This window comes from Scatophagus argus, chromosome 5 (assembly GCF_020382885.2).
Source record: "Scatophagus argus isolate fScaArg1 chromosome 5, fScaArg1.pri, whole genome shotgun sequence".
Classification (NCBI taxonomy): Eukaryota; Metazoa; Chordata; class Actinopteri; family Scatophagidae; genus Scatophagus; species Scatophagus argus.
In genome coordinates, this window is record NC_058497.1 from 12,584,261 (window position 1) to 12,611,382 (window position 27,122).

General features: G+C 38.5%; 1 protein-coding gene across 3 annotated transcripts; it reads left to right on the forward strand.

Annotated features, from left to right (window-relative positions):
- The first annotated feature begins 139 nt into the window (after positions 1-139).
- On the forward strand, positions 140-27,122 carry fam168a (family with sequence similarity 168 member A). 3 transcript variants are annotated; one of them, XM_046388829.1, is made up of 8 exons: positions 145-346; positions 12,167-12,274; positions 13,068-13,159; positions 16,050-16,130; positions 19,594-19,739; positions 20,625-20,811; positions 21,491-21,617; positions 21,824-27,122. In XM_046388829.1, exons 2-7 carry the CDS (start codon positions 12,213-12,215, stop codon positions 21,601-21,603), a joined length of 681 nt encoding a protein of 226 aa, XP_046244785.1. In that variant the 5' UTR covers positions 145-346; positions 12,167-12,212; the 3' UTR covers positions 21,604-21,617; positions 21,824-27,122. The 3 variants fall into 3 exon arrangements, with proteins under 3 accessions (XP_046244787.1, XP_046244785.1, XP_046244784.1); XM_046388828.1 differs by lacking the exon at positions 145-346 and adding an exon at positions 2,035-3,306; XM_046388831.1 differs by lacking the exon at positions 12,167-12,274 and having other exon boundaries at positions 140-346.

Below are 27,122 nucleotides of genomic sequence, written 5' to 3' on the forward strand. Positions count from 1 at the left end.
AGGGCATTCCGTCACTCATTTGCTGTTTTCTTTTCGGTCTGAACCATATTGATCTGCTTATTATTATTATCGTTTGGCTATTAATATAGGCTCTGCATACTGTCGGTGCCCCCCTCCTCTCTCCTTGCATCCCTGCATCCCTCCCTTCCTCTCTCCCTCCCGGCAGTGCATCCCCATCCCCCACACGGTGGCCGTCTCTTCGGGTGAAAGCTGTCTTCCCTGCGCCACTGGTCCGACAAAACGTTGCTGTAGCAGAGCCAGTCCGCACCGACCTGAGGAAGACAAGACACGAGAGGAGGCACGTACACACACGGGAGATCGCATTTTGTTCAACCGAGTGACTTTGGTAAGTCTCGTCCACTGTTTATTATAGAGGGAAGGAATGTGCATGTGTCGACTTGCTAGTTGTTGTTTTTCCTGTCTTTTTTCCCCGTTCCGTATCCCTTCAATTGTCCTCCGTAGTGGCTACAGCGGGGGACTAGCAGGCTAAGCTAAACGGTCTTGCCCAAATTGCGGAATCAAACTGATTCTAGTTGTTTTATCGCTACTGGTTTTGACGTTAACGGTTTCGACCATACGACAAAGATTAGGAGCTGCTGCTCCGGTGCAGTCCGCTCTGACCCACTGAGAGTGTTTTTCATTGTCAGTTGCTAATCTTTGCCCAGCTAGCTCGCTAATTAGCAGTCAGCAGCGTGTGCCGAGGGATGCAGGGATGCTACGGCGGGTTAGCTGTATTCTTCTCAGGCTAGCAGGCAAGCTAAGCTAATGTTAGTATTATGTGACCCGGCTAGACTCCTGCATAAGGTGCTTCGGAATGGTTGAACAGACATGCTAACGGTAGCTCATCTGGCGATAATTGGCAAGATGGCATCTCGGAGTTGTTATCTAGAAATCAGTGGATTTTCAAAATGGTGCCTTAAGCTTCTTTGAGTGTGACCATTTTTGTTCAACGATTGCTGTTTTGGCGTTGCTTGCTATCTTAGGAATGTAGTGCACTGCCAGTGCATGTCATACTCTGATAGATACAAATGCATATTAACTACTGATATGGTGAATACAAATGTATGCATAGTAAGCTGTATCCTCCAGGTTACAGTTACCATTATTAACAAATGTATTTTGAAGTGGCACTAATTTGTTTTTAACTGAGTTTTGTACAGCATTTGTGCTGTGTTTGAAAATTTACATAAATATTTAAAAGCTGCTTAAGTAAATGTTTGCCAAGTGGATTTAGATGCTTCCCTTTCACTGTCAACTCACCGATCGATTCTCAGGTTCATCACTGACACGAGGTTCCTCTTGAGGTTCAGGTTTAGTTACATGACCACCCATGGTACAGTCAGAATAAGCATTAACTTACAAATACAAAATAGAGTTTTGTTTTGGTGTGATCGGTGTAGCGATTAGGGTAGCAACTAATGATTATTTTCATTAGTGATGAATTTGTAGCCCAGCTCTTGATTAAATAATAATTTATCAGGCTGCAGAATGTCAGAAAATGGTGAAAGATGCCCAGTACTGTTTTTCAAAGCCTATAATGATATCTTAAAATTGCTTGTTTCATATCATACACACTTCAAACTTAACTGAGTGATTAATCAAAACCAAGTAAATTACAATTGAGTTGTAGTAACAGCAGTAATGCAGTATGCAGTAATAGTGCAAAAGAAACAGGATTATGGGATATGCTAAATGCATAATTTTTAAAAATTTTTTAAAAAATCCTTTTCACAATCATCTCTTGTGTGTGTGCGTGGGGTGGGGGGGCGTTACTTATTTTACTCACTGACTGCTAATCCCATTTAATTTAACAAAAATGATCTGTCTAAAGGGATTTCTGATACACTGCTGTTCTTGGCCTTCACTAGGAGCAATACAATGTAAGTAAACTCCACACAGTTCAAATATTATTCAGCAAAGACTAGAAGAAATGCTATACATTCAGTGATGTGATTTGTTTTCTTTTTTATTTAAAGTCATGCAAAAATATATTACTTTGTTGACAGCTGTTATCATAACCTTGAACAGCATATGAATCATATTGTTTCTACCAATCAAAAAAATTACAGGGTCTGCACAGTCTCGTTAAGACTCATAAGAAGGCAGGATACAGATGAAAGCCTTTTAAATGCAATGTCATCTTCGAGATATCCACTCACAAATGGCATTGTATTGGTTGCTTAATATCAACTAGAATTGTTTTGTTTTTTTTAAAGTAATGCTGTTCTGATTCAAATATCTGTCAAAGTACTTCAAGTATTTGCTAGTCCAATGTCATCTTCTGACTTCTAAAGTGACCCCTGTCTGCAGTGGTAGGGGAAAAGGGGGTGGGCATTCATTGAGCACTGTCTCATTTGTATGAATGGTGGGCTGTACAGTTCAGTCGTAAAACTGTCAAACTATTGAAAGCTGAAGTCACTTAATGTTACGAGAGTCACTGGTTCTATAACAGGCTGTTGTCTTCTTAGCATTTACTTCCCATGTGGTTTGAACCACTTAATAAGTTGCTCATCATGGATCTGTGAATGAAATGCTTACAGGCGGCAGCTCCTAGATTCGTCCTGCTCTGATGTCCAGCCTGCAGTTTGTTAAACTTGATGATCAACAATAGGCTAGCAGATACAGACAGTGGTGTGGTTGGACTGATTGGAAAGTTTGCAGTGTTTTACAATGACTCATATTTGAATACACTTGATTTCATAATGGAAATTATTTATCAGTGTAGTTCATTGCTAAAGCTGGGCTTGTAACAAATGTTTATTTTCATGCTCATCATTATCATTATCTTTTGATTAATTAGTCGATTGATCAGTTAATCTGCAAAATGTCAGAGGAAAAAAGGCCAGTTTAATGGAGCCCAAGGTGAAATGCTTATATTCCTATTGGCAATATTGTACACTTTTACAGTCATATAAAATATATAGATAGATAGTTAGATACTTTATGGATCCCAAGGGAAATTTAATCAAGAGGAAATCCTCACATTGTAGAAGCTGGAACCAGTGAATATTTTTGTTTGGTAAGTGACTTTAGAGGTACATTTGCTAGAAATGAACCACAGAGTCCAGTTAAATAGAATTGGTTGTGACGAGATGCAGAGGCGGCATGTTGGCAGCAATGTTAGCATTACCAAAACAGTATGTAATGTGAACTCTTTGAGTAACTGTCAGAAGTAGGGGATGGAAAGTTTGATGTGTAACAAGTATTTAGTGGTATCCTCACGATCTTCAAAGAGTGTGTCATTATGGACAAAAGAAAGTTCAAAGACCCCATCAACACCCAAGACCGTCTGGCAGTACATCTCAGGTAAAACTTTTTTTTGTGTGTAATTGTGTAATGTGCAGTCTAATGCAGTCTTAGCCTATATATGATATACCACAATAGCCAAGACAGATTGATAAGTGTAAAGTGGACATCCAACATCATAACTGTCTAAAAGATCAGAAAAAGTACAATATATCTATTATGAGTGGCACCTTTATCTGTCAGCGTGTCTTGTATTAAATGCTGCTATTACAAAATGGTACGTTACATGAGTTTCTTCTTGTATTTTATTTTGGAATTGGGACACAGCGTTTGTGTTTTGATTCTTCATACCCAGCTACGGTACACCTGGGATGCTGTTTGAATAATTACTTTTCACAGAAGACATTTGACATGTTACAATAGCAAAAGCCCAAAAATAAACAACGACGTAAGGGACGAACACGCTACCGTTGAGCAAATGACAGACTGACCAGAGGACTGTCCACATCAGAGTGCGTCTTCCCATGTTGTTACTGTAGTTACAGTCTGCAGCTTTTGACTACTCAAGATTGTGAAATATTCTTGTGGCCCTGGTCTATCTTTCCCTTTAGATACAAGTGGCTTACTGGCAACGCACCTTGGAGTTTATAGTAAATACATGTACCGAAGGGGCGGCGTGGTGGTCGCCTCACAGGAATAGGGTTTGAGTCGGAGTCTGGGTTGGCCCTTCCCTGCCACATTTTCATGTTCTCCCTGTGCTTGCATGGGTTTTCTCAGGTACTCTGGCGACCTCCCACAGTCCTGATAACGTGCACATTAGTTCTTTGTGTGTTAGCACTGAGATTGACTGATGACCAGTTCATGGTGTACCCCACCTCTCGACCCTGTTTGAATAAAGTGGTTAAGAAAATGGATGAATGTACATGTACTGAAGTACTTCAGCTGAGTACAGTTTTAAGGTAAAAATACTTGGACATTTTGCATCTGTGTACATTTGACCAAACATCTATCAGAGGAGAGTAACCAGATACAAGTGGTGACCAAGTGGTGAAATAGTGGCTTCAGGACAATTGGTGATCAGTCCCTAAACATTTTAACTACAGTGCTATAGTCTTTTTTTTCCTCCTGTATTTGTCTTGTCTCTCCTTCACCACAGACAATAATGCCTGTCTGCTGTTAATATTTTCTGGAGGTATTGATTGTTTATCAGAGGTTTGACTGTCCCAGCTCACAATGGGGTGTGTGTGTGCATGAGTAACCTTTTTTTTCCCCCTGTAACTGTTCAGAAGTTCTTCAGAAAATGAATCCAGTGAAGAGGACATTTGGAATATGTTTTCACTTCTTAAACCACTGAGTAATAGAGCCTGTCTTGAGCAGCTTTTATACTAAAAGCCTCAGTAAATTTTAAAGTTATCTACAAGACAGTGTCCTTCTCCTCAGTAAAAGTAAATTCACATTGTCTGTTAGTTTTTGCTAAAGCAGTGTTAAAAAAATCTTAAAGATTATTAAAACTCAAAAACAAATTCATGACAATCTTCATACAGATTTTGCCCTTGCCCAGCAGCTTAAGTACTCCCCTATCTTAATTAGGATGATGAGGCATTTACTGTATAAGTAATCAAAAAAATGATACGCCTAGTGATTTGTAATAAATTAGAGCATTACTTAGCTTTTGTAGCTCATGGAGGCCAACCAGCATTTTGAAACTTTAAAATTTAAAAATAAAACAATAGGCCTTTAAGGATCCTTACAGAATTTTCCAAGATTTTGTTTTATTCAGACAAAGATGGCAAAAGCTGGAGAATATTTGTGGCATGTGTGGTCTACACAGTTTGTGCACACCAGTACAAAATCACAATATAATTTATTACTTAACTACGTGAGGGTAGACAAAAAAAAGAGGACAGGAAAAAAGATAAAGGGACACACAGCCCAAATGGAATGTTCCAGTGTAACCGGTGAACGGGTACCAACAGGTGGAAGCAAAATCCAGTAAAAGTGATGTGTCCTGTTTGTCCAGTTTAGTACGGTAAATAATTTTGCTATTGATTTAGAGTCCCTGGGTCACATGACTTGAAAGCTAGTGGGGGAAAAAATGCAGTTATTTGCTGATGAAGTACTTGTGAAATAAAGGCCACATCCGTGCCTTCGACAGTTCATCAATTTGCTTGATTTGCAGAAATAATGAATGTTTTCCCCATGGCTTTCAAACTTGAGGGCCTGCACATAATGTGCGCACACTTGGTTCAACTGCATCAAAGAATTTGCTTATAAAAGTCACAATAGTGTCTAAAAATTGGATTTTTTTTCCACCAGAGTTCTTGCATGATTTTCTAGCTCCTCTGAAGTGCTTAATTTCCTTCTGGGTCATGGTAACATGGTATCTACAGATGTCTCTTGGAAATCTTTTCTCTCCATTTAACATCCATCCAACAATTTTGTTGTCTGGTTTAAAAGGACTGTTACAGATTCACTAGGCCATTATACATGGCCGTAGACCTCCAGTCTTTTTTCCCAGTATTGTTCATGCCTACTATCAGTGTTGTAATTCCGTAGTTGATGTGCAAACTTATTAAAGTCAAATTACTTGATGCTCCCTTTTAAGAAAGTTAGACAGAAGCCGCTAATTAACACCTTAAATAAGGACTCTCTTTGTTAGGGACGACTTTATCATCCTCTCTATTCCTTGTAACCTCAGTGGAGGTAATACTGTTAACTTTTCACACTATAAAATGTTTGTGATGTTGGTAAAATGTTGGCCTGATCCTGTCATTGTGTTAAAAAATTGATCTAAAGCATGACCCATAGTAGGTACTAGGATTGAAAGATCAGTATAGTACATGGATATGACATTTTGCAGTCCTAAAAATGTGTGCCTCTTATCGGTCAATACCTTTGAAAACTAATAATTACCACAGCAGAAGCATAAACCTCCATAAATGGATAACATTGATGGGCATTTATGTTATGGTATAGGAACTTTGTGCTTGAAAAAAACATTTCCATTTTTTTCAGGGCTGGGAGAATATTGTCACATAATCCAAGGATGTGGGTCTAGGAGGTGTGTGACTGATGAGATGATTTTGTAAAGGAGAATAGAAGAGGAGGACGCCGGCACAGAGAAAAGGGCAGATGCTGTCCCAGAGTGTATAGTGCTGTCCTAGATCTAAAATAGCCCAAGGGTGCTCGGATCTCATTGCTTCAGGGCAGGTCTGATTGTATAGAAGGCAGGCAGGGATTTCTGATTCCATCACAAAGTGTTAGGATCTGGTCTTGGACTAGACTGCCTCTTCTTTCTGTAGGTTGTAGTTAGTGTGATCGTTAGGCCCGTGTTATGTTATCATCCTGCAATTAAGATTTCTGCTTTATTAAAGGCCCAGGAGACCTATTTGCTTTATTAACTTCACATTATGAGTGATCAGATCCTGCATAAACACTACATGTTATGGCCATGGATATTAAGTCAGTGGTCATACAGTAGGGTTGCAACTGAAAATAATTTTCATTATCAAGAATGTGTCATTTCTTTTGTTGATTAATTGATCAGAGGTGGTCAATAATTTTTCAGAAAATAATGAAAAATGCCTATGACATTCTCCCAGAGGGCAAGGTCAAGGTTTTTAATTAAATTGTGGTGATCAACATTTCAAATTTTTTTTCAGTTTATTATCAGTGATGACAAAACAAGAGAGAGGGAAATTGTTTGTCATTTGAAGAGCTGGAACCTGTGTACTTTTGACATTATTGCTCAAAAAGGTCTGAAATGATTAACAATTACTCATTATTTCTTTGTCAATAGACTCACTGTCAGCTTCACAGTCCAGGGAGCCCATGTTAATATGCTATAGAATAAAGTCAACAATAGGAAAAGACCTACCCAGTGTAAGCCTATGAAGTGTGAGTTCTTATCACCGTAGGTATTTTGAATATAAATTGGTCTGTAAGGAAAAAAATACTATTTATGCATCTTATTACACTTAATTTATTGATAGAAGATTTTCTTTGTTTCCTTCCTGTATGGTCCAAGTGAAACGCTGCCTTCCTGAGGATTTAAAAAAAAAAGAAAAAAGCTGTTTTATTCTCTTCTGTGCAGAAGTGTGATGACGCCTACCGTTTTTGATTTGTTGCTTAAAGAGTAGATGCCTGGTGAGGTATTATGTGGGAGGATAAGAGTCGGTGTGGGGGTTGTGTTATATTGTACATGTTCTCCAGGAATGGTGCTCTTTGTGTGTGAGTGTGTGTGTGAGAGAGCTTTATTCTTTCACAACCCTTCCCTCCTCCTCCCTCATTATTACCTCTTCTCATCCCTCTGGGCTGCAGGAATCTCCCTTTATGGAGTGGAACCAACATTATTGTTTTGAATCGTGCATGTATTTATATTAACATGCACAAATAAAAAAAATGTGGGCATAAACTTTAATGATCTGGAAAAAAAAACCTAACTGGCACATTACTGATCTCACACAAAACACGTAAAGACAGACAGACGGACCACAGCTCTATGAGCTTGCAGGCTAGCAAGCTTTGTTTTTGAACTCAGGCCTTGGGGCTATGTGCATTCAGTCCAAATGAAGTCCCACTAATAGAGTTTAAGCTTGACAAAGTCCTGAAAAGTAACACAGGAAGGTCTCTTTCATTATGTCAATCAGCAGTGAATGAATCCCTGAAATGATGAGCCGGTCGTCAAAAACATGATTACCAACTCAGTGATTTGATGGTTTCATGTGTTTGTCAAGCAAAAATGGCACATATTTCCTGGTTCCATGTTCTCAAAAGTGACCATTCTGTGCTATTTTTGTCAAATTTATGATAGTAAACTTTTAATTATTTTTTTGTTTCGATATTACCATATATTTTATGTTACTTTGTTATGTTGTGGTATTTTTTTGTGGTAGCATTTAGTAAGCCTACATATCTTTCAGGAAATGAAATATAAAGTGAGAAAAATCTTCAAAGATAAGTGTGAATTATTTTTGGTCGCTGTAGTGGTGACAAGCCATCGACAGAAAGCAAGTCAGTTCGTAATTGTGAATAACATCCACTAGACGGCATACCCCATCTTTTGGCTGTTGTGTAGCAGTTTCAGTGAGCGAGTGGGAGACAGACAGAGAAGGAAACAGAAATAGCAGTATCAATTTTCAGTGCAAATCCAATTTTCTGATAAATGATTTTCACCGTTGCAGCGTAGCAGAAAGAAAGATGAACTGAAACTCAATTCCATGTTGAGGATGGCAAGCTGTTGTGGAGTCAAAATTGTGGTAACATGGTCACTGGTTTGATTGTCGTAACCTACCGAGAGGTGTAATAGCTGTCAGGAGATCCGTGAAAGGACTTAGTGTCACGTACAGTTTCATCATCACTGTCCCCTGTGAGCAGCAGCCCTGTGGCTGATGGAGGGATGGTGCACTGCAGCTAACCCTGCCCTCTTTCAAGAAGGTGTTTTTCTATCATGGAGAGAAGAGTGAAAAGAAAAATCCCCAAAAAATTCATCAAAATGTGTGTGTGTGCTTAGTGTAAATTCTGATGCAGCTGTTATAAAGTGCAAGTATAACTTCAGACCATCTCTTTGTGACCAGATAGTCCTCAGAGCTGCTTGTGAACGCCGTGTACCTGCAGTTCTGCCGCTCCTTCACAGTAAAAGCTTTCTGCAAATTACACTACTTAAAGTATTTGGCCTTGACAGCCCAAACTGTTTGCTGGTGTCTGTCTATAACCAAATGTGGGTATGTTTTTGACATTGTACAATATGGTGTAGTTTTAGTTCATCTCTGTGATATGTGTGACTCACCTCTGTTCCTACAAGTAACTGTACACTCCTTTCTCTGTCTGGTTATTGTGAGGTCTTTTACAGTCATGGATAGTGGTTTGGAGGTCTTCTGACTTAAAAGGGGACTTTTTTTTTTTTAAGGAACAGAGGGCTAATGCGCTTCATCGTCACCTCCTCCTCAAAACAAAGGGACTTGTGGTTAGACACTCCTACTCATAACATGCATCTCTGCTGTCTTCTGTTCCTCACACACACACCTTCATTAGACACACTGTTGTACCCCTCTTGTTCTCGCTCATTCACTTTTTGCCACCTTTGCCCCTGCATACACACACACACCAGGCTAAAACAGATGAACACACTCGTCTTTCCCGGGCAAAACTGTAATTAGGTGTGTGTTGTCTTTGCAGAGTTGGACCTCGGGGTTAGCCACCTGTCCATGTGTTACTGGGTGCTTTTCCCTCACACTGTGCATTTAGAAGCGCTTTGCAACTTAGCTCCCTTGAATAACCAGCGGATTATGGTAATCATTTTGTTAAAGCTCTTACATGGCTGGTTGTAACTTCGATTTGATGATTTTGATATTCAGTGTCTGTTAAGCTATAAGAAAATTTAAAATGTGCATCAAAATACTACAAATACCATAAAGCAAATAAATAGTCATGTGATGTTCTTCTCCTGAAGAGATGATAATGATGGTAATTAAAAAAAATAAATAAATAATAATAAAAAAAAAATAGTGAAAGCAGTTTTTACCTGCGCCATCAGCATTGGCCATAGGGATGGCAATCATGCTGCCATGCGTGGTGGAGACCCACTCATGAGGAGCGATTCAGCGCTTTCTGTCCACTTCAACACACAGCTATAGCTCGGGCTCAAAACACCAACCTTCTGGTTAGTGGATGAGCCAGTCTTCCTCAGTTCCCAGATCAGGGGTCCTAATCATCACTTGACCTTACCTCTAGCATCCACTAGCAGGTTAACATTTATGGTTTAAGTAAATTGTCTTGATGACTGTTGTTGAAATTTAGAACAGATATCCATGTTACCTTCAGGACAAATAGTAATAACTTTGGTGATCCCTTTTCAGCAAGAGTCATCATCAGGTGGACATTTTAATTTTCCCAATGATTTGTTTTTCAACACAGATGTTAATATTATTACAGATGTGTTGGTATGTGATCTAGGGATCAACTGACATGTTTTATTTATTTTATTGTTAGGACTAATCGTTAGTCATCAAAGGGATTGATCATATATTAGGTCATATTTGTGACCAGTATGTATTTACAGTAAAAATAAAAATTTTGTCAAAGTTTAGAATAACCACTGAAGGACTTAAGTACATTATTTATCTCAAGTACTGTATGCAAATACAATTTTGAGGTACTTGCATTTTCTGTTACTTTATTTTTCCAACCACCTACATTTTGGAGGGAAATATTGTATTTTTTACTTGACTAAAAGTAATTTATTATTTAATTTAGTCATTTGCCAATAATCGGGAAAAAAATGCTGTTTCTAGGTGTTTTTTTTTATTATTATTATTATTTTGATTTTTTTGACGTAGTGTCAAGAGGTATTGACTATCTCTTTTTTATTATTATATTAGTGTTGTATCAAAGTAGTCCTAGTGGAGGGAATTACTGTTTAGGAGATACAGTAGATTAATGAGGAATGTAGTGTGTGCCGTGTTCAGCAATAAGTAAATCAGTTCACCCGGGACATTCTTTTGTTCTAAGATATGAATACGTGTATTATGAATCAGAGTCGACATATCCCCCGCTCTTGATGTTTTACACACCCACAAACAAGTTCATGTTTTTGTTCATTTTTGGGACATGCATACATATGTTTCAGAGATGCTTAAAACATCTCAAAAGCCTCTGCACATGTGTTTGTACTCACATTCAGCTGTCAAAGTGTCTTTGGGTGTTTTGACATCAGCGTTCCTGGATGAAGCATCGAAATGCCTTCTTGCCTAATTTGAAGTGTCACTTGGTGCCATTTGGCATCACCACGGCACAGTGTATGCCCAGAAATTATGACAGTGAATCTGTGTGCATCTAAAGGATTTGTCAACTGGCCATGAGACGCAGATCCAGGATGGATCGGTCGGGTATAAGTTGGAAATTTACCTTGGGGTAAAATCGAATTCACAAATATCTAGAGGTGAAAAAGTCATTCGAGTATGTAAAAATGAATAAATTAAACTAATATATAAAATGAACCTCTACATGGTGAATGGGTAACTGATTTGGTGTGCACAGAGAACACTTTATGTTTCACACAGTCTTCTACCTTCACACACATACACACATGAAAACCAGACACGAATGGCCTCATCACTGTCATCACATATCAGGTCCCATCTCTTTCACAAATGGAAGTAAGATACGCATGAACTCAAATAACATGCAGCTCTCACATACACCTCTCCTCTCTTTATTTTTTCCTCAGCTCTTCTGCTCTATGTCTGTGCAGTGTTCTTGTGGTTCTGGCTCATGTGCACTGGATCATGCTTACTCATGGCTCGGAGCAACACTCCGTCTATTTGTACTATATTTTGTTCTCTTTCCTGTTTTGCTCTCTGTCATTTGCCAGCTCACTGGGTGTGTTGTGCTTTTTCATTTGGCTGTCTTGATGTTTGCTTTGCTCCTTGTATTGGATGTTCTGTACTGCACATATGCACATATATACACTCACACTCATGCCTTACTTTGTCACGGAAGTCTGCACATCATATAGGCTCTACACAGAAATTCGTAAAAGTTCAATCCTATTTTATCCTTCAGCACTGCAAGAAACAGCTTATTCTGTATGCACAAAAACAACTGTTGGTGTTTGAATAAAATAAAAGCAAACAGTCCATTTGTCACAATATTTGCAAATTGTTTTATCCATGCACTGTTTAGCATTTAGCACTGTTATTAATTGCATTTATTGGTTGCCAAAGACGAAGTAGTTAGCACAAACACTCACTCAAACATGCTGTCCAAGTCACTGTCTCCCCCTGCTGCTGTCACTAACCATTTGCCGTTGCACTGGTGCTTGCTTTTTTGCTGTTTATTTTATTTATTTAATTTTAATTTTCTTTTATTTTTATTTTTCTGTGTTCATTGTAATCATGACCTCTCGCTGTTTTAATTTCAGATTTGCATATCCACTTCCACTCCTTCCTCATTTGCATACAGCAAGAATGGCGAGCGGGCATCCCACAGACAAATTCAGTTTCATGTATCAACCAGACACGCACAAGAGGTACGGGGCATGCATGTTCACACACACACTCTCGCGCACACACACACACGTACATGATTTCCCCATGCCCATATTCTCAATGACAGGTAAGTTGAAATAATAAAGAAAAACTTGAGGTCTTTTCGCCAACATTGGGAGGCCGGTAGAGAGAGATGTCTTCTGGGAGATACAATATAAATAGTTATGAGGTCTTTACCCCAGCCATTTCCAGCACCATACATTTTTTACATTTGGCCACTCTTACGTTCTGGCCTGTAGTGGAAACCAGGCCAGGGGAGTTCGTCCTGCATTTGGCTACATTTGGCTAGCTGTAATGCCACACAGGAAACCAAATGATTATTTTCTGTGGATCCATGCGTCCTTGTGCTTTCTTGTCAGTACTTGTGGCTTTTTATTCCAGCACTGTGTTTTTAAATACATGCTCATGTTGAGCCTACTTGAGGATGAGGATTCACGGGGCTTGTTTTTTTTGTTGCATGCTGGCAAAATGCTTCAGCTGTCGCCTTAAGAACCCGAGTTTGGGATTAATGTGTGTGAAGCGTGTGTGTATGTGCTTTATAATCAGAACAATTTTCTTTCCAATTTACATGGCTCATGTCTCTCTCCCCTCCATTTTCCTTCTCTTCTTTTATCCCCTTCCCTGCCACACTTTCTGTTTCCTTCTCTCTCTCTCTCTCTCTCTCTCTCTCTCAATCTCTCTCAATCTCTCTCTCTCTCTCTCTCTCTCTCTCTCGCTCACTCTCGCTCTCTCGCTCACTCACTCTCTCTCCCTTTCTCTCTCTTTGTCTCTCAGTAAGAACAGGTTATCTTCAGCTATGAATCCGGTCTACAGCCCTGTTCAGCCTGGCACCCCATATGGAAACCCTAAGAACATGGCCTTTACAGGTAAGATGCTCACATGTACATTTATCCTCCTCTATATCACTAAAATGATCTTTTCAGGGATGGCTGCAATGGGCAAACCTTGCTGAGTCACTCAAGAAGAGAAAGATCATGCTGCTAATGGCTTCTCAATGATCCCGAAGTTCTGTAAAAGTGAAAAGTTTTGAGTGATAAAGCCTCTTTTGTATTCTTTATAAATGGGTTAGTGTTAGCATATCTTAAATCACTTTTTCACGGTTTAGAAAATTGTTTTTCCGGCAGGTAAATATCAAGGTGAAAATACTGCGAAGGTTTCAACTTTGATTGACAAGTCCTTAATGCATCCAGCTGATGTGATTTTTGCTCATTCACCCCATATTGGCTCCTCTCTCTTGCCAACCTGTTCCCATGTAGATTTTTAAGTAACAGCATAATTTTTATGCATACTGTCTTGCAATTTTACATTACGTCCAGTTTTTTCCAGTCCACAGAATATGTTCCAGAGCGATAAATATTCTTAAAGGGCATTTGAACAAAGCATTAACATTTTAAGCTAAACAAACGTGATTGCTGCAGTAGAAAAGACATTTAATAAAAATAGGTGGCAAAAATCTGAGCAATGGATTGAAATGCCTTAATATTATGACTGTACACTAATGTAGTTTTCAAAGAGGATATGTGCAGTAGAAAATATTAAAATTAAAAACTAGTGAAGGTTTTGTTAAAGCCTTTTTCGCATTTTCAGATTTGTTTCTTTTGTCTCTTGTAACGTCTTTCTAACCCAATGCAAAAGTTTGAAACTGATAAACTGACTCCATCTTGATGTTATTTTACTACTATTATTTTATTTCTTGTTTTATTTTGTTGATACATCCATCACTCTTTACACACAGTTTCCTTCTCTTGGTCTCTTTAAATGTGCTGTAGGAGTTTCGATTAGAAAGTGTTAGATGTAGTTAAGTAAGTTTACACATGTATTTACAAAGGAGTTAGTATGAAAGTAAAATGAAAGTACTGTTTTGCTTGTAGTTATGTGCTTTCACTCCTGTTTAGTTTACATTTGCATGTGCTAAAAGACATACATGTGACAAAGTCTGAGGAGCTTGTTCTTCAGGTGTTATTCCCTGAAAGAGACTTTATTCTTTTTCTTCATGAATGTCATTTAGTAAGCAGTCCATCTTGTGTGTCCATAAAAGTAGATTTTAATAGATGCAAATCTAACTGATAGTAAATAGCCTCTCCCTAACATAAGAAAATGAGCCCTGAAATATTCTAACCATACTAACTGTGGCCAACACATCTCACCAGGAATAATGCAACAGAGAGGGGCTATAGTACAACATTGTTAGTTGTAATTGTAATTAAGATGTGAACAAATTCAGTCATTATTTCTGAAGCAAAAACACCTTTGTAACTAGGCTGTTTAACACCTGGTTTGTTCATATGCTTTATGTCAGTCTTTGAGCTGGTCTCAATTTTATGTAGCATTACAGTAGCGTCTCAAATCGTGTAAGTCAGCTAATGATGACAGTTTGAGAGCTTTGCTTGGTATTCTTTCATTTACATCGTAAAGTATTGACATTTTATTTTTAGTTTGTCAATAGGCACATACATATGTTTGTGCCGGTAAGGAGCACCAACCATGATCATTCCCCCTTCTTAGCACTGGCATATCACACTTAAAGAGCTTGTTAATTAAAATAGCTTGGTGTGTGTTTATAAGGATGTAACAGCATCTGGCGCACTGTTGTATCATTTAATGCAAGGCTTCAGATCAGCGCATATGATGAATTGAACAAGTTACCAGACGTTTTGTTCATAGTCCTTTGAACCATGCAGTGTTGCAGCTGTTCAGCTGAGATGATACTTCTGTTATTCTTCCAACTGGCAAACCACTCAGATTCTTAAAGTCTTAAATTATTTAAAAGCAGGAAAAGTAGCTGGAATGTGAAGATGTTTTGGGATCACTTATAAAATTTGAGTGATTGAAATTATATTTATTTTGTTTTATATTTAATTTATGTCAACTTTTCTCTCTGGGTAATTGAAATGTCAATACTTCATAGTTTCAGCACTAATCAGACTATAGGTTATGGAGTTTTGTGTGAAATTGAAAATGTAAATGCAATGCATATTTTCAGTTATATCCATAACAACACATTGAATTTAATGTTGGCTTTTTGTTATGTATGTTAAGTAATGAATTTTTTTTGTGTAATCTGTAATACAAATGTACTAAACCGAACTGAGAACAGATTCACTAACCTTAGTCTCTGCTGCAGTGTAGATTGACGCCGATATATATATATATTTTTTTTACATTTGTTCCATCTGACTGTAGCTCACCCTGCAACAGCAGCAGAGAGCAGTTAAAGCTAGATATAGCAAAGGTGCAAAGCTACTGAACAGTCTGAGATTGACTGCCAATAATAGAAAGCGGTGTGCAGAACGTACTGTCTCTTAAGTCTCCTGCTTTTCTCCTCTCTGCCTCCCTCTCTATCGAACTCACAGCTTTTTCATCAGCAAAAGCTTTTTCACAATGTGCTTTGTTTGGTTGATTTGTAATTGATGACGCACAATGGTGTGTGTGTGTGTGTGTGTGTGTGTGTGTGTGCATGCGTGTGTGCGCGCTGTGCGCTTGCACCGCTTTGCACATGTCTGTGTGCACTGCTAATGTTTCTGAATTTATCTCCTCCCACAGCATATTGGCAGGTGTGTCTTGTCTGTATGTAAGACACATTCAGCCGACCGTGTTATTGGTGCAGACATTTTTTTAATGAGCGCCATCTGTGCAAAACCGACTATACCAAAAACTGCCCTACCTGTGTGTGGGGGGTGGGGAGTGTAGTGTGTGTGTGTGTGTGTGTGTGTGTGGCTAAGCTGTGGTTCCTGATATTTTTTCTCTCATCTTCAGGCTATCCAGGAGGGTATCCTGCCACAGCTCCCACCTATACACCCAACCTCTATCAAACAGGCAGTCCCGGGTATCCACCAGGTGAGCCCCAACACACATACATACATGCACACCATTTGATAATTTTGTTTCTAATTAACAAGGTGATCTTTGGAGGAACTGCTCTTAGAGTCTGGGGGATCCAGCCAAGTTTAATATATGTATGATCTCACACAGACACACTGGTAATATGCAGATGACTTTACATCATTATCACATATCAAGCTGCAAGGATATGTTTCTTTCTGCCTACTTTTTGTTGAATAGATATGATGCTGTTGCCCATTTGTTTATTTGCACAATACAAAATAGAAGAAGAGCGTAATTACAACAGGTTAAAACATAAGTTAAGAATCATACAGTTAACACAAATGTACCAGGAAGCCAATAGTGTGTGGTTCCCACTGAGAAGAAATCACATTTCATGTGCAAAACTACTGCTGACAACAGTAACACAGTCGTCATGGGTACAAACCTGGCTTTAAAATAGTGACATAGATGCAAATCCATAATAAAAGCCAGCCAATCGACGGCAACAAGGAATCTTTCAACTCCTCCTAATGAGGAGCTCCCTCTTTTTATAAAGCCTGAGGAGATGTTGACAAAATTGAGTTTCAGATTGTAGGACGTCAGTAAATTCAGGATAACTATTCCTAGTTTGGTGGTTGTGATTGGTGCTACATCAGAGTATTCTTAAATAACTATATCTAAACGGAAGAACCCTAAACAACACATGGATGTTCAACCAGTTCATCATGAATAATTGCTGTAATCGTTCAGTTCGCATTCTGAGAAGCACTTGAGAAATGTGTTGGTGTGAACTGAAAGTCAATGTTTAGATTAAGATGGGATGTGTTGAATAAATTACACACTGGTGGAATTTTAACTTTGAGTCCTATGATCTATTACTGTACTGCTTTGTAGAGCTGCGCTGAATTTATGTGCTGATTATGCATACATAGCACATTTTCAAATTAGTTTTTTTTTTTTTGTGGTTCACATTTTGTTTTGATGTAATTCCACAATCATTCATACTTTAACACGTTTCATCGTAGTATGTTCTGAAGAAGCAGAAGGTTGCTCAAAGCTCCACCCAGGTTGTAATAATGTGAAAGCACTAAGTGGTGATCCCAGCCTAAAGGGCATTGATGGTGAAGAAATGGGAAGCAAGCCAGCTAACAGCTGCCAGTGGCCTTATAGTAGCAGATACGTACTCTGCTGGGGTTCAGTGTCTGGTCCCTGCAGCAGATGGGAATAACAGTTGTCTCGGTGCTTTCCAGATATGGTGTGTCTGTGTGGATGTAGATAGTTTAGTGTGAGGCGATCTTGAACTTTTAAGCCCAGACACTCAGACTGAGTCCAGTATGATCATATCACGTTACAGCCTCTTTTTGTTTATTGGCACATTATGATGTATGCGTCAAGGCTGGGTAATATATTTATATACTGTGATATGAAACTATATATAATTTTAGATTTTGTTTAGCATGATATCATATGTGTTGTCCTGGTTTTAAAGGTTGCATTACAGTACAGTGATGTAGCTATGAGGTGTATGAACTTACAGGCTGTTCAACTATTTGCCTTTACCCAGATAGTGATTTTATCCACATTACTGATGATTATTTACCAAAAATCCCATTGTTTTAATATTTTGTGAAAGCACCAATAGTGATCCCTATAATGTTGTCACAATACTGATGTGCTTTCAGTAAGATCTGTAAGACATTCTGTGAAGTTGTTGATTTTAAAGGTGATATTTAGGTGGTTCCAGACAGAGGGGTGACAGATGGTAAACGAGTGTTTAAAAAAAAAAAAAAAAGGAGAAAAAAACTATAAAATCCCTGAATGTCTCACACATGACAAAAAAAATCTTCATCTTGGAAAGGGATTATAGGGATAATCTAATTTATTTTAATTTTAATAATATTTGTAAATAAAATTTATTTGCAAACCATTATTTACCATCAATATATAAAAGATAAGATTTTATGATTTTTATATGGGTGAAGATACCGCCTTGAATTGTCTCCTCCTGAATTTTAAGTATCTCTCCAAGGCACTATGGGTTTGTAGAATTCATCCATGCTGCTTTTGAAGCCCCTTTCGTCGCATCCCCTCCCCCAGTTTGGTTTTATCTTTTGGAAGTCTAGCAAAATATCAGGTATGCTTTGGCAGGGCTCACCCAGCTTTGTTCCAACGAAAGACTCAAGCCTAATTATTGAGGCTGATGTTAAAATCAGCAGATTTCTTCTTTGTTTCACTACTCTCTTTGTGTTCTGCTGAGCTTAATATGTGGTGAAATCCAAATCTTTAGATTTTGTGTTTTCGACTAACATCCATCTCCAGTCAAGCCAGCTGCGGTTTGGTTAGAAACATGTCTAGGTCAATGTCATTATTTCTCAAGACCATTGAATAGACAAACTCCTTTCTATCAGCAGGGCTTTTGTGTAATTGTCACACACTGTTGTCCTCTAATGCCCTGCATCCATGTTGGAGCAAAGAATGTGTGTGTGAGAGTATGCACACACACACACACACACACACACACACAGAAGCTCCAGCATCTCTTTGTTCCCTTGTCCTTGTGTGAGAGAGGCGCTTTCATAAGCTCCACAGCAGCAACTAGCTAGTAGCATGTTTGACCTTCAGGCTCCTCCGAGTGGCAGTTCAGAGGTACTGCACCCCATGGAGCAGAGCTCTGTTCACAGCAGACATTAATGCAGTGGTCTGTGGCAGATTCCTTCACTGTCCTACAGTAAAAGCCTTTTGAAGTAGGCTTATTTAAATGGTGACTACGGTTAAATCAAAAGGGATTTCTCTGAAACTGACGTCTTTAGGTTGCTTGACTGTATATGCGTCAAAAAAAAATAACGTGAATATACTCCATAAACACTGATAACACTGCTGTTCTTTTTAGTGGAATGCAAGGCCAAATTGCTGTCTTCAAAGACTAACTAAAGGAGGTTCGTGTGTGTTTGTGGCTGTGTTGTTTTGAGACTAAAGCCCTATTAAAAGACAGCACCAGTCCCCCGTCTAGAGGATTTTTTAGGAATGAAGAACAAAAAAAGATTTGCTAGCTAATTATTTTTATATTATCAATTTTTCTCCCAATTATTCTTTTCACTAATGGATTAATTGTCTGGTCTGTAAGATATCAAAAATCAGTGGAAAAAAAAAAAAAATCTTAGAAGAGTCTAAGGCAACGTCCTGTCTTGTTTTGTTGGAGCAAATGTCTAAAACACAAAAAATCTCAGATTTACTATAAAATACTAATGTTGCTTTGTATCTGCTGAATGTGTAAACAGCCAGCTGTTTTCCAATAAGTTCCCTATAACACTCTCAGCTTGATGATCTGTCAGTGCTGTGCTGTGTTCACAGCTTGCTGCAGTAACTCCACAAAAAAACAGGGTTAAGACAACAAACTCTCATCGGTGAAGCTCTAATGGAATTTATTTCTAATCCTTTTTTATTTTTTCCCCCCTCTGTCTTTGCCTGTGTTCAGGATATACTTCAGCAGGCACTCCATACAAAGTGCCTCCCACTCAGTCCAATGGAGCACCTCCTCCCTACACCCCGACCCCCACCCCATACCCAACAGCGATGTACCCCATCCGCAGTGCCTACCCTCAGCAGAACATTTATGCACAGGTAAAGACACTGAATTAACAGTGACAACATTACCTCAGAGACGCACTCTCTACTCTGGTACTGAAAACTGTAAACATCAGATTTGTCATGTCGCATCTGTTCGGTTGGCTGTGCCATGTAACTTGGACTTTAATATGCTTATGTTGTCCGGTTTGTTGATTACACTCAACAGCACAAATACAGTCAGGTGAAGCAATTCTATAAATGGAGCAACAAATAGTCTATCATCTTTGCAAGAGTTATGTATTTTAACTTTAAACAAATTCTTGTGAGCAGGGAGAAAAAAAAATCTCCTTTTTTGCCTTCGGCTCAGATTTTGTTTCTGCAGTAATTGTTTTTTAAGTCACATTTCATCATTTCTGGCTGCAGGGATGTAGCTTTGATTCAGACCTTGTACTGTGTTCAGTGTGTGGATGAGAGAATTTCTATTTCTCTTTCCTCTCTCAAAAAACATGAAAAAGAAAGGAAAACAAGGCGCTGTCTGTTTCAATAAATGAACTGGTTTATTCGCAAGATAGAATTATTTGAATATATGATATATATTATATATATGATATATACACTGTTATTGACTCATCATTTGCAGTTACAAATGATGAGTCAATAACAGAGCCAGAATATTTTTTTTTCCTAACGTGCACATTTCTAATGTTTAAATAGTTTAAAAGGAAGAAGAGAGATGGAAAATTAATCTTTTCTGTTTGCTTCTCTTGTTCCAGCGGTGAAAAATGACTATGAGTAGTTAAACCATCTTCTCAGACTTCCTTCAAATAAGATAAACATTTTTATTTTAATGTGAGCGTTATATGTCACACACACACACACACACACACACACACACACACACTCAGCCTCACCTACCATCTCCTGTGTTCATCCTGACAGGGAGCGTACTATCCCCAGCCAGTATATGCGGCTCAGCCACATGTGATCCATCACACCACTGTGGTACAGCCTAACAGCATCCCGTCTACAGCCCTCTACCCTGCCCCCGTCCCTGTTCCTGCTCCTCGCAACAACGGTATGGCTGCCATGGGGATGGTAGCCGGGACAACCATGGCCATGAGCGCAGGTAGGCACAAAACTTTGTTTCCGTTCAGAAGTGACATTCTGGTATTGAGGCCTCTACCTTGACTGTAATCTGATTTTAAGTCAGTTATTAGCGCTGGAGGTGGGGGTTTCTGACACTTGCACACACACATTTTTCAATCTTGCTCACTGAATGCGTGTTGAAGTGTCGTGTTTAGGGTTTTAGGGTTTCTATTTATTTTGGCTTGCATATTTAATAGATTTTGCATATTGTGTATTTGGCAGCGTCAGGTCTGTATATCATTAAACAAGGTATGGACTAGATCCTAAACAAGTGGACAGTTAATTAACTAGCCGCTTACAACAGCTAAACTCCCATTTATTTTGATCATCAATTAATGACACTTTTTAAGTAAAAATAATTCTCTCTTTCCTGCATGTCAAAGATAGATAAAACAAGAAGATAAAACAACAATAAAAGTAATTGTGAGTTACAGGACTCACAATGTTGGAGCTGGAGTATGTTGCCATGGCTGCTTAAATGCTTTAAAAAAAAAAAAACAGGGCAAACATAACAAAATGTTTGGTGAATCTTAAAAAAAATAAAATGGAAAAATGCTTTCCACTGAGAGAAGAAAATACAACCTGAGTCTTCTTGGCTTATTGCCAGATGGATTCCTAAATGGCTAAAGCTCATTAATGGTGTTGTTAACGCGCTGTAGGGACCCTGCTGACAACGCCCCAGCACCCCCAGATCGGAGGACACCCAGTAACTGTGCCAACCTACAGGCCCCAAGGGACACCTGGGTACAGCTACGTACCGCCTCACTGGTAGAGCCCACCCGTCATGTGAGTCTGCCCTCCTGCTGTTTGCTTTTTCTTCTTTGAGTTGCTCTTCAGCACCCCAATTTTCTCTCCTCCATCTGTGTTGTCACTGTGACTTGAACAAACTGCGCTGCCTTGTATTTTTTTCTTTACCCTCCTCTTTTCCTCAGAGGACTGTGGCTGGTTTAAATCAGTCACCAATGTGTGCCTCTGCTCTCCTTTCCACCCAGATCTGGAGTCCACCATCGTATGCAACTGGTCAAATCTTACACGGGCTCCCACTGGTAACCACAGGAACTCGGCACCTGTCTGCAAGAACAAAACTAAAGTGCAACAGCCACTTTACTATTATTGTTATTGTTATTAAGCGACATTCTCTAACGTTTTTTCTGAAAGCTGCTTTTATTTTTTTATTTTTTTCTCTGTTCATTTGCCAACCAGTCATTACCTTATTTTGAATGGTTATTTTTTTTCTTTTTAATTATTATTATTTTTTTTATCTCCTCACTTGCTTTTGCTCTGTCTGTCAATGGAACTCCAGAAGGACTCTTGACCAATCAGGTGTCAGTTGCTCCTGTTTCTGTGTTGTGCTGGTGTGTGTGTGGTCCTTCCTGCTGCTGCTGCTCAGTTGGCTGGAAAATATTGGGCACTTATTCCTCATTATCATCTCTGTCAGTCACTACAAAGACTTATTGACTTATGCTGCCAAATTTTCTAACAACTAGATATCAGCACAGGGTTTTAACAGAATTAGGATTTTATTTTGTGTGGTTCTGTTGGGTTATTTAATTTTTTTAATACTTAACCCCACTTTTTTCTGTTTTCCTACCTTTGATCTTCCTTCCTTTTCATCCTTTCTTTTTATCCACTTTGTTTCATTTTCGGTTTAATCGCAGTCGTCTTCCAGCGTGTAGCTGTCTGTCCAGCAGTTGTCAATCTGCCATCCCTGTCGTTACGTCTCCATGCGAGTGCTATGTCGCTATGAGCAGAGCACTTAAGTGACCGTTACCCATCCTGCTGCGTGTCCCACTGTGTCCACATTAGCAAAGTACACTAAGAAAACAATGCCTACTTAATGCTACATACTATGCAGGCTGGTATGTTGTGGCACTGTTGAAATTTTAATCACAGCATATGTGCAACATATTTAGAATAACCATATAATAACCACCAAAAAATGGGTGGTCGTGGGCACGTTCTCATGCACACAAGCATGCACACGCACAGTGGCTCCAGTGGTGTGTTGGAAAACACGCAGTCACTTAGTGGCACTTACTGTATAATACCTCCAGTCAAGTTGTTACTGATGAACAAACACACACAACATGGACTTCTACATGAGGCGAGCGGGATGACAAAGGGAGAACAGACAGCAAGGAGGGAAGGAAGAATGGGGTCACAGTTGGTCATTTCATTTCAAGGTACAATACATTTGAGTTTGTGACAGTTCACCTGCAAGAGACTGCACAAACACACTGCTATTTTTGCTCTACATGTATTGTGCATTGATTCTTCTCACTATGATTCCATCGTCTCCTCCTCCTCCTTCCTTCTTCCATGCGAGGACTTCTAACCAAACACTAGACAGATAGAAACCCAGACTCTTGAGTATATGCTTAATAAAGGACCAGCCATTACAATACATTTTCTGATTGACAGACAGGATTCAGTCCACTTGTCCATTCCACAGTGCCATGAGTGCTGAAAAGACCAAACCAATGACATGGATGGGTCTGCACCATATTGACAGATTGGGTCCGGTCAGCTGTATTGTTGTGGACATCTGGCCCATGTCGTTGGGATGATTTGTTATTCTCAGAATTTGGGTCCAAGTTTTTTCACTGTGTGGGTATTCCCATGTGAATCTCAAGAGAAAAATGAGGGTACTGTCATCCAAAAAGTGCTGGTTTCAACATTCATGGCTATAAAGATTATTAACAAATATTCGCAAGACTACAGAGCTGTGATAATGCAGTGTCACTCGGTTTTAAACTGGTTCAGTCCAGCTTAGCCTTCAGGAGCAAATGGGAGGCTTTTTTGGACTTTTAGTATTTTTTTATGAAAAGTTCGCTTGTGCTCCTTTTCTTTTTTCTTTTTTGCAAAAGTTGGAGATTCACACATATCTGCATTTAAACATTAATCTCAACTATTAAATATTCAGCATAAAGTTTGATTTCATGAAAATTGTCATTTGCTGAGGATAATATTTGAGCCAATGAGACGAGGACCATATATAGCCATTTTCTGTTTGCCTTTTTATGCTTCTACATGTAAAGGCATTTCTGTTCATAGAAAGGTATTGATCACCTGTCTGAATCAAACACTACGAACACACGGAGTGGTGGTGGTGGTGGAATTTAATATGTAGGTGAGGCCTGTGGTATTTTTCAGGATTTAAAAAAAACATAAAAAAAAAACAAAAAAAAAGGAGACTCAAACAACAACTTCATGATCTGCAGAGTACAGATTGGTATAACAAAAAGCATTTACTGTGCGGGTATGTAGATGAAGTGGTTTGATAATGCAATAAAATAAGAGGGAATGCCTCCAGCTGTTAACTTACAGTAATTATTTTATCAGCGTTTTGAATTGATTTTTTTTTTTGTTTGTTTTTTTGTTTAAATATGCTTAGTTGTAATCTCTAAATGTGGATTACAGGCTCTGTATGCAGCAACCATTTAATATTAATTACTGCTAAGAAGAGTAGAACATATCAAGAATTTGGGTATTGAATAACTTTGTGAGGAAATATTGCACAATATAAAACAAGAAAAAAACTTGACTATAATACGAAGTAACAGGTACCTAGGCTTTGTAGTGCAGGAGGGAGGGAGAAGCAATTTATATTGTAATTAAAAATAAAACAATAAGGTTGAGTGTTTGAGGTATTCTTAGTCCAGATGTTTGTACACGAGTAGGTTAATTCTCAAGAAAATATTACAAAATGCTGCTGTCGGATGAAAATCGTCTATCTTCGAGCCTTATTTTTAAAGCGACCCTCGTTTAAAAGATCTAAAGTGGATTTTAGTCGGCATGAGTGTATTAACATGTTCCCACCATGTAAGGATCTTATATGTTTTTAATTCAAGCCAGTAAACCTGAAAAGATAAAGGAAGTGGATTTTCTTGCGACAGCAGTAATATTATTCGTATTAGGATTTATTTAAACAACCACTACTTCTGTCAGTATTTCTCATTTAAACTTTTTTTTTTTCCTTTGTTCCCTCTGGTCAGTTAAGCATAATAAGTATGCATAATATTCAGGTGTATTTCACTATAGCATTGGATCTCTAAGTTTAAAAAAAAATGCAGTATATTTATACAGCAAGTGGTACAGTAATGTATTTCTAGTTAAGCATGGTTGCATCAGTGTGGCAGCTACTGTTGTGCTTTTAATATATATATATTTTGTTTTACCTCCTCTGCATCTCTGTCCTCTACTTATCTGGCACTGAGGGGTGGGGGGGAGTTAAGACAAGGTCTAGTAAATAAACTTCAGGACTTGGGGAAATTCTCGTCATCAAATACCCACTTTTTATAAATACACCGGGATTTACAGACCTTGAGGAAACAGAGGACGGAGTCATGACAGAACCAAAATGGTTAGCGTTAGCAAAGGGTTACCAAGATGCTTTTGGATCTTTCTGTTGTGTCTTGTGGGCGCAAAGATCTATTGAATGATGTCTTGAAAACCCTCAGCCTCCATTTGTCCTGTGCCATATTTCACCAACAGTCGTTCAGTAAATATTAGTTTCTTCTCTTAAGTAACCGGTGAATTCTGAGTCCTTGTTACGTCTAGCTTCCTGTGAATCTGTGTTTTCCTATTGCTGTCCTTTTTCTCACACTGTTGTTAATGCTTATTGCCTGTCTCCCCTTTTATCTTTATTACTGTATCCTCTGTGTTGCTCCTGTTTTCACTTTGTGCCACAAATTCCCTCAGAGGCCATTTTGCATCTCTCCAACCAATCAAACATTTAGTTTTGTCACGTTCGAGGATGCAAAACGATGCAGATGTTCAGCCTCCTCCCACATTCACTTTTGCCATTTCTTTTAACCCTTTGCTCTCACAGCCTTTATGTGCTTTCAGACCTTTGCAAACCTCTCCACCCTGTCTCAGTAGCGGTCATATTGAAGTATGGGATAAATTGGTGTCACTAATTGTGATTATCTATTGTATTTTTCTTTTTTTCTTTTTTTTTTTGCCATTTGTTAAATCTCCACTAGATGTCGCCACTGACAAAGTGTGGATGTTGCATCACACATCACCGTGGTTCAAGGTTTTGAGCCCACTAATTGGTGTCGTTTAATACTGGATGTCACATTTTTAGCACTAAGATTTTCTTTTCTTTTTTTTCTTTTTTTTCCAGGGGTATCTTTCCCAAATTAATGTCTCTTCAGAAATGCCAATTCAGACAACAAACTAAAACTCTCAAAAAAAGGTTTTATTCATTGCTCTTAGAGGAGGAGTTGATCATTTTATGTCAAAAAAAAATAAGAGTTTTTAACATGAAGGCTCACTAGAGCAGCAGACACACAGATCACAGTGAGTTTTTCAGCGTGGTCAAACTGCTTCCTCATTTTACTTCATTCCTTGCCTCATTTCTTTCAATTTGCACTTAAGTGAAAATGGACAGTTGAACACTTTGATGTGTTTGGGAGGGGAGAGGAGGGGAGGGGGGAGGAGCTGTGCAGAGTTGTCTTAATCATGAATCTTTTATCATCTTTTTATTACCCATCATTCTGTCCTCAGTGACGTTTCCAAATGTTGAAAGCTGGTAACTTTAATTAGGATTGCTCTGTTCTTTTTCCCCCCCCACACTATTTGCTGAATATCTCTCTTCTTCTTCCATCTTCCCTCTCCCACTCTCTCTCTCTCTCTCTTTTCTTTATTTGCCTTGCAGTTGCTAAGTCTTAGTTTTTTTCACGACTATAAATTAAAACACTACTATCACAGTGAGTAGTAGGCTCTTAAATGTCTTCGATGTTCTGCTGCAGCTTTTTAATTTCAATATGTCAGAGAGATCTCTTAGTTTAATTTGACTAAATGTGATGCAAAAAGTGGAAATTCCTTGTCTTCCAAAAGAAAAAAAAAAGCATACTTGTATCCCCATTGGATCGAGTATTAGGAACAACCCCATCTTTGGAAGTTTTAGTTTGGTACCCAGTTTGCACATGCTATGGTATATCTGTTACCGTAAAGGTTGTGTTTGAAACAGAAGCCCAACGTCTGTTAAGCGTTGAGAGAAGTGAATTGTATGTTAGATATTTGGTCCAGAGTAAAGGACCAGCGTCAGGCTTGTGATATGAAGTGTAAATCTGTTTTTAATTTTGTTAATTTGGGTTTTTTTTGTTTTTCTTTATTTCTTTTCTTTTTTTTTTTTTTTTGTTTACTTTTTTTGAGTTTGTTTGTTTATTTTTTTTAAAGATCAGTTAGTGATCTTAGTACTATAACTAAGCCAAGTTTGTAATTGTATATTTACTGTAAAATGTAGAACATTGAATAACTATTAAAATTTTCCTATAAAAGGAA

Excerpts from the sequence above, each read along its gene's own strand:
- fam168a (XM_046388828.1), top strand. The coding sequence starts at position 3,245 with ATGGACAAAAGAAAGTTCAAAGACCCCATCAACACCCAAGACCGTCTG. Across the intron at positions 16,131-19,593 it reads CAGTCCCGGGTATCCACCAG|GATATACTTCAGCAGGCACT; the intron begins GTGAGCCCCAAC and ends GCCTGTGTTCAG. Across the intron at positions 20,812-21,490 it reads AACCATGGCCATGAGCGCAG|GGACCCTGCTGACAACGCCC; the intron begins GTAGGCACAAAA and ends AACGCGCTGTAG.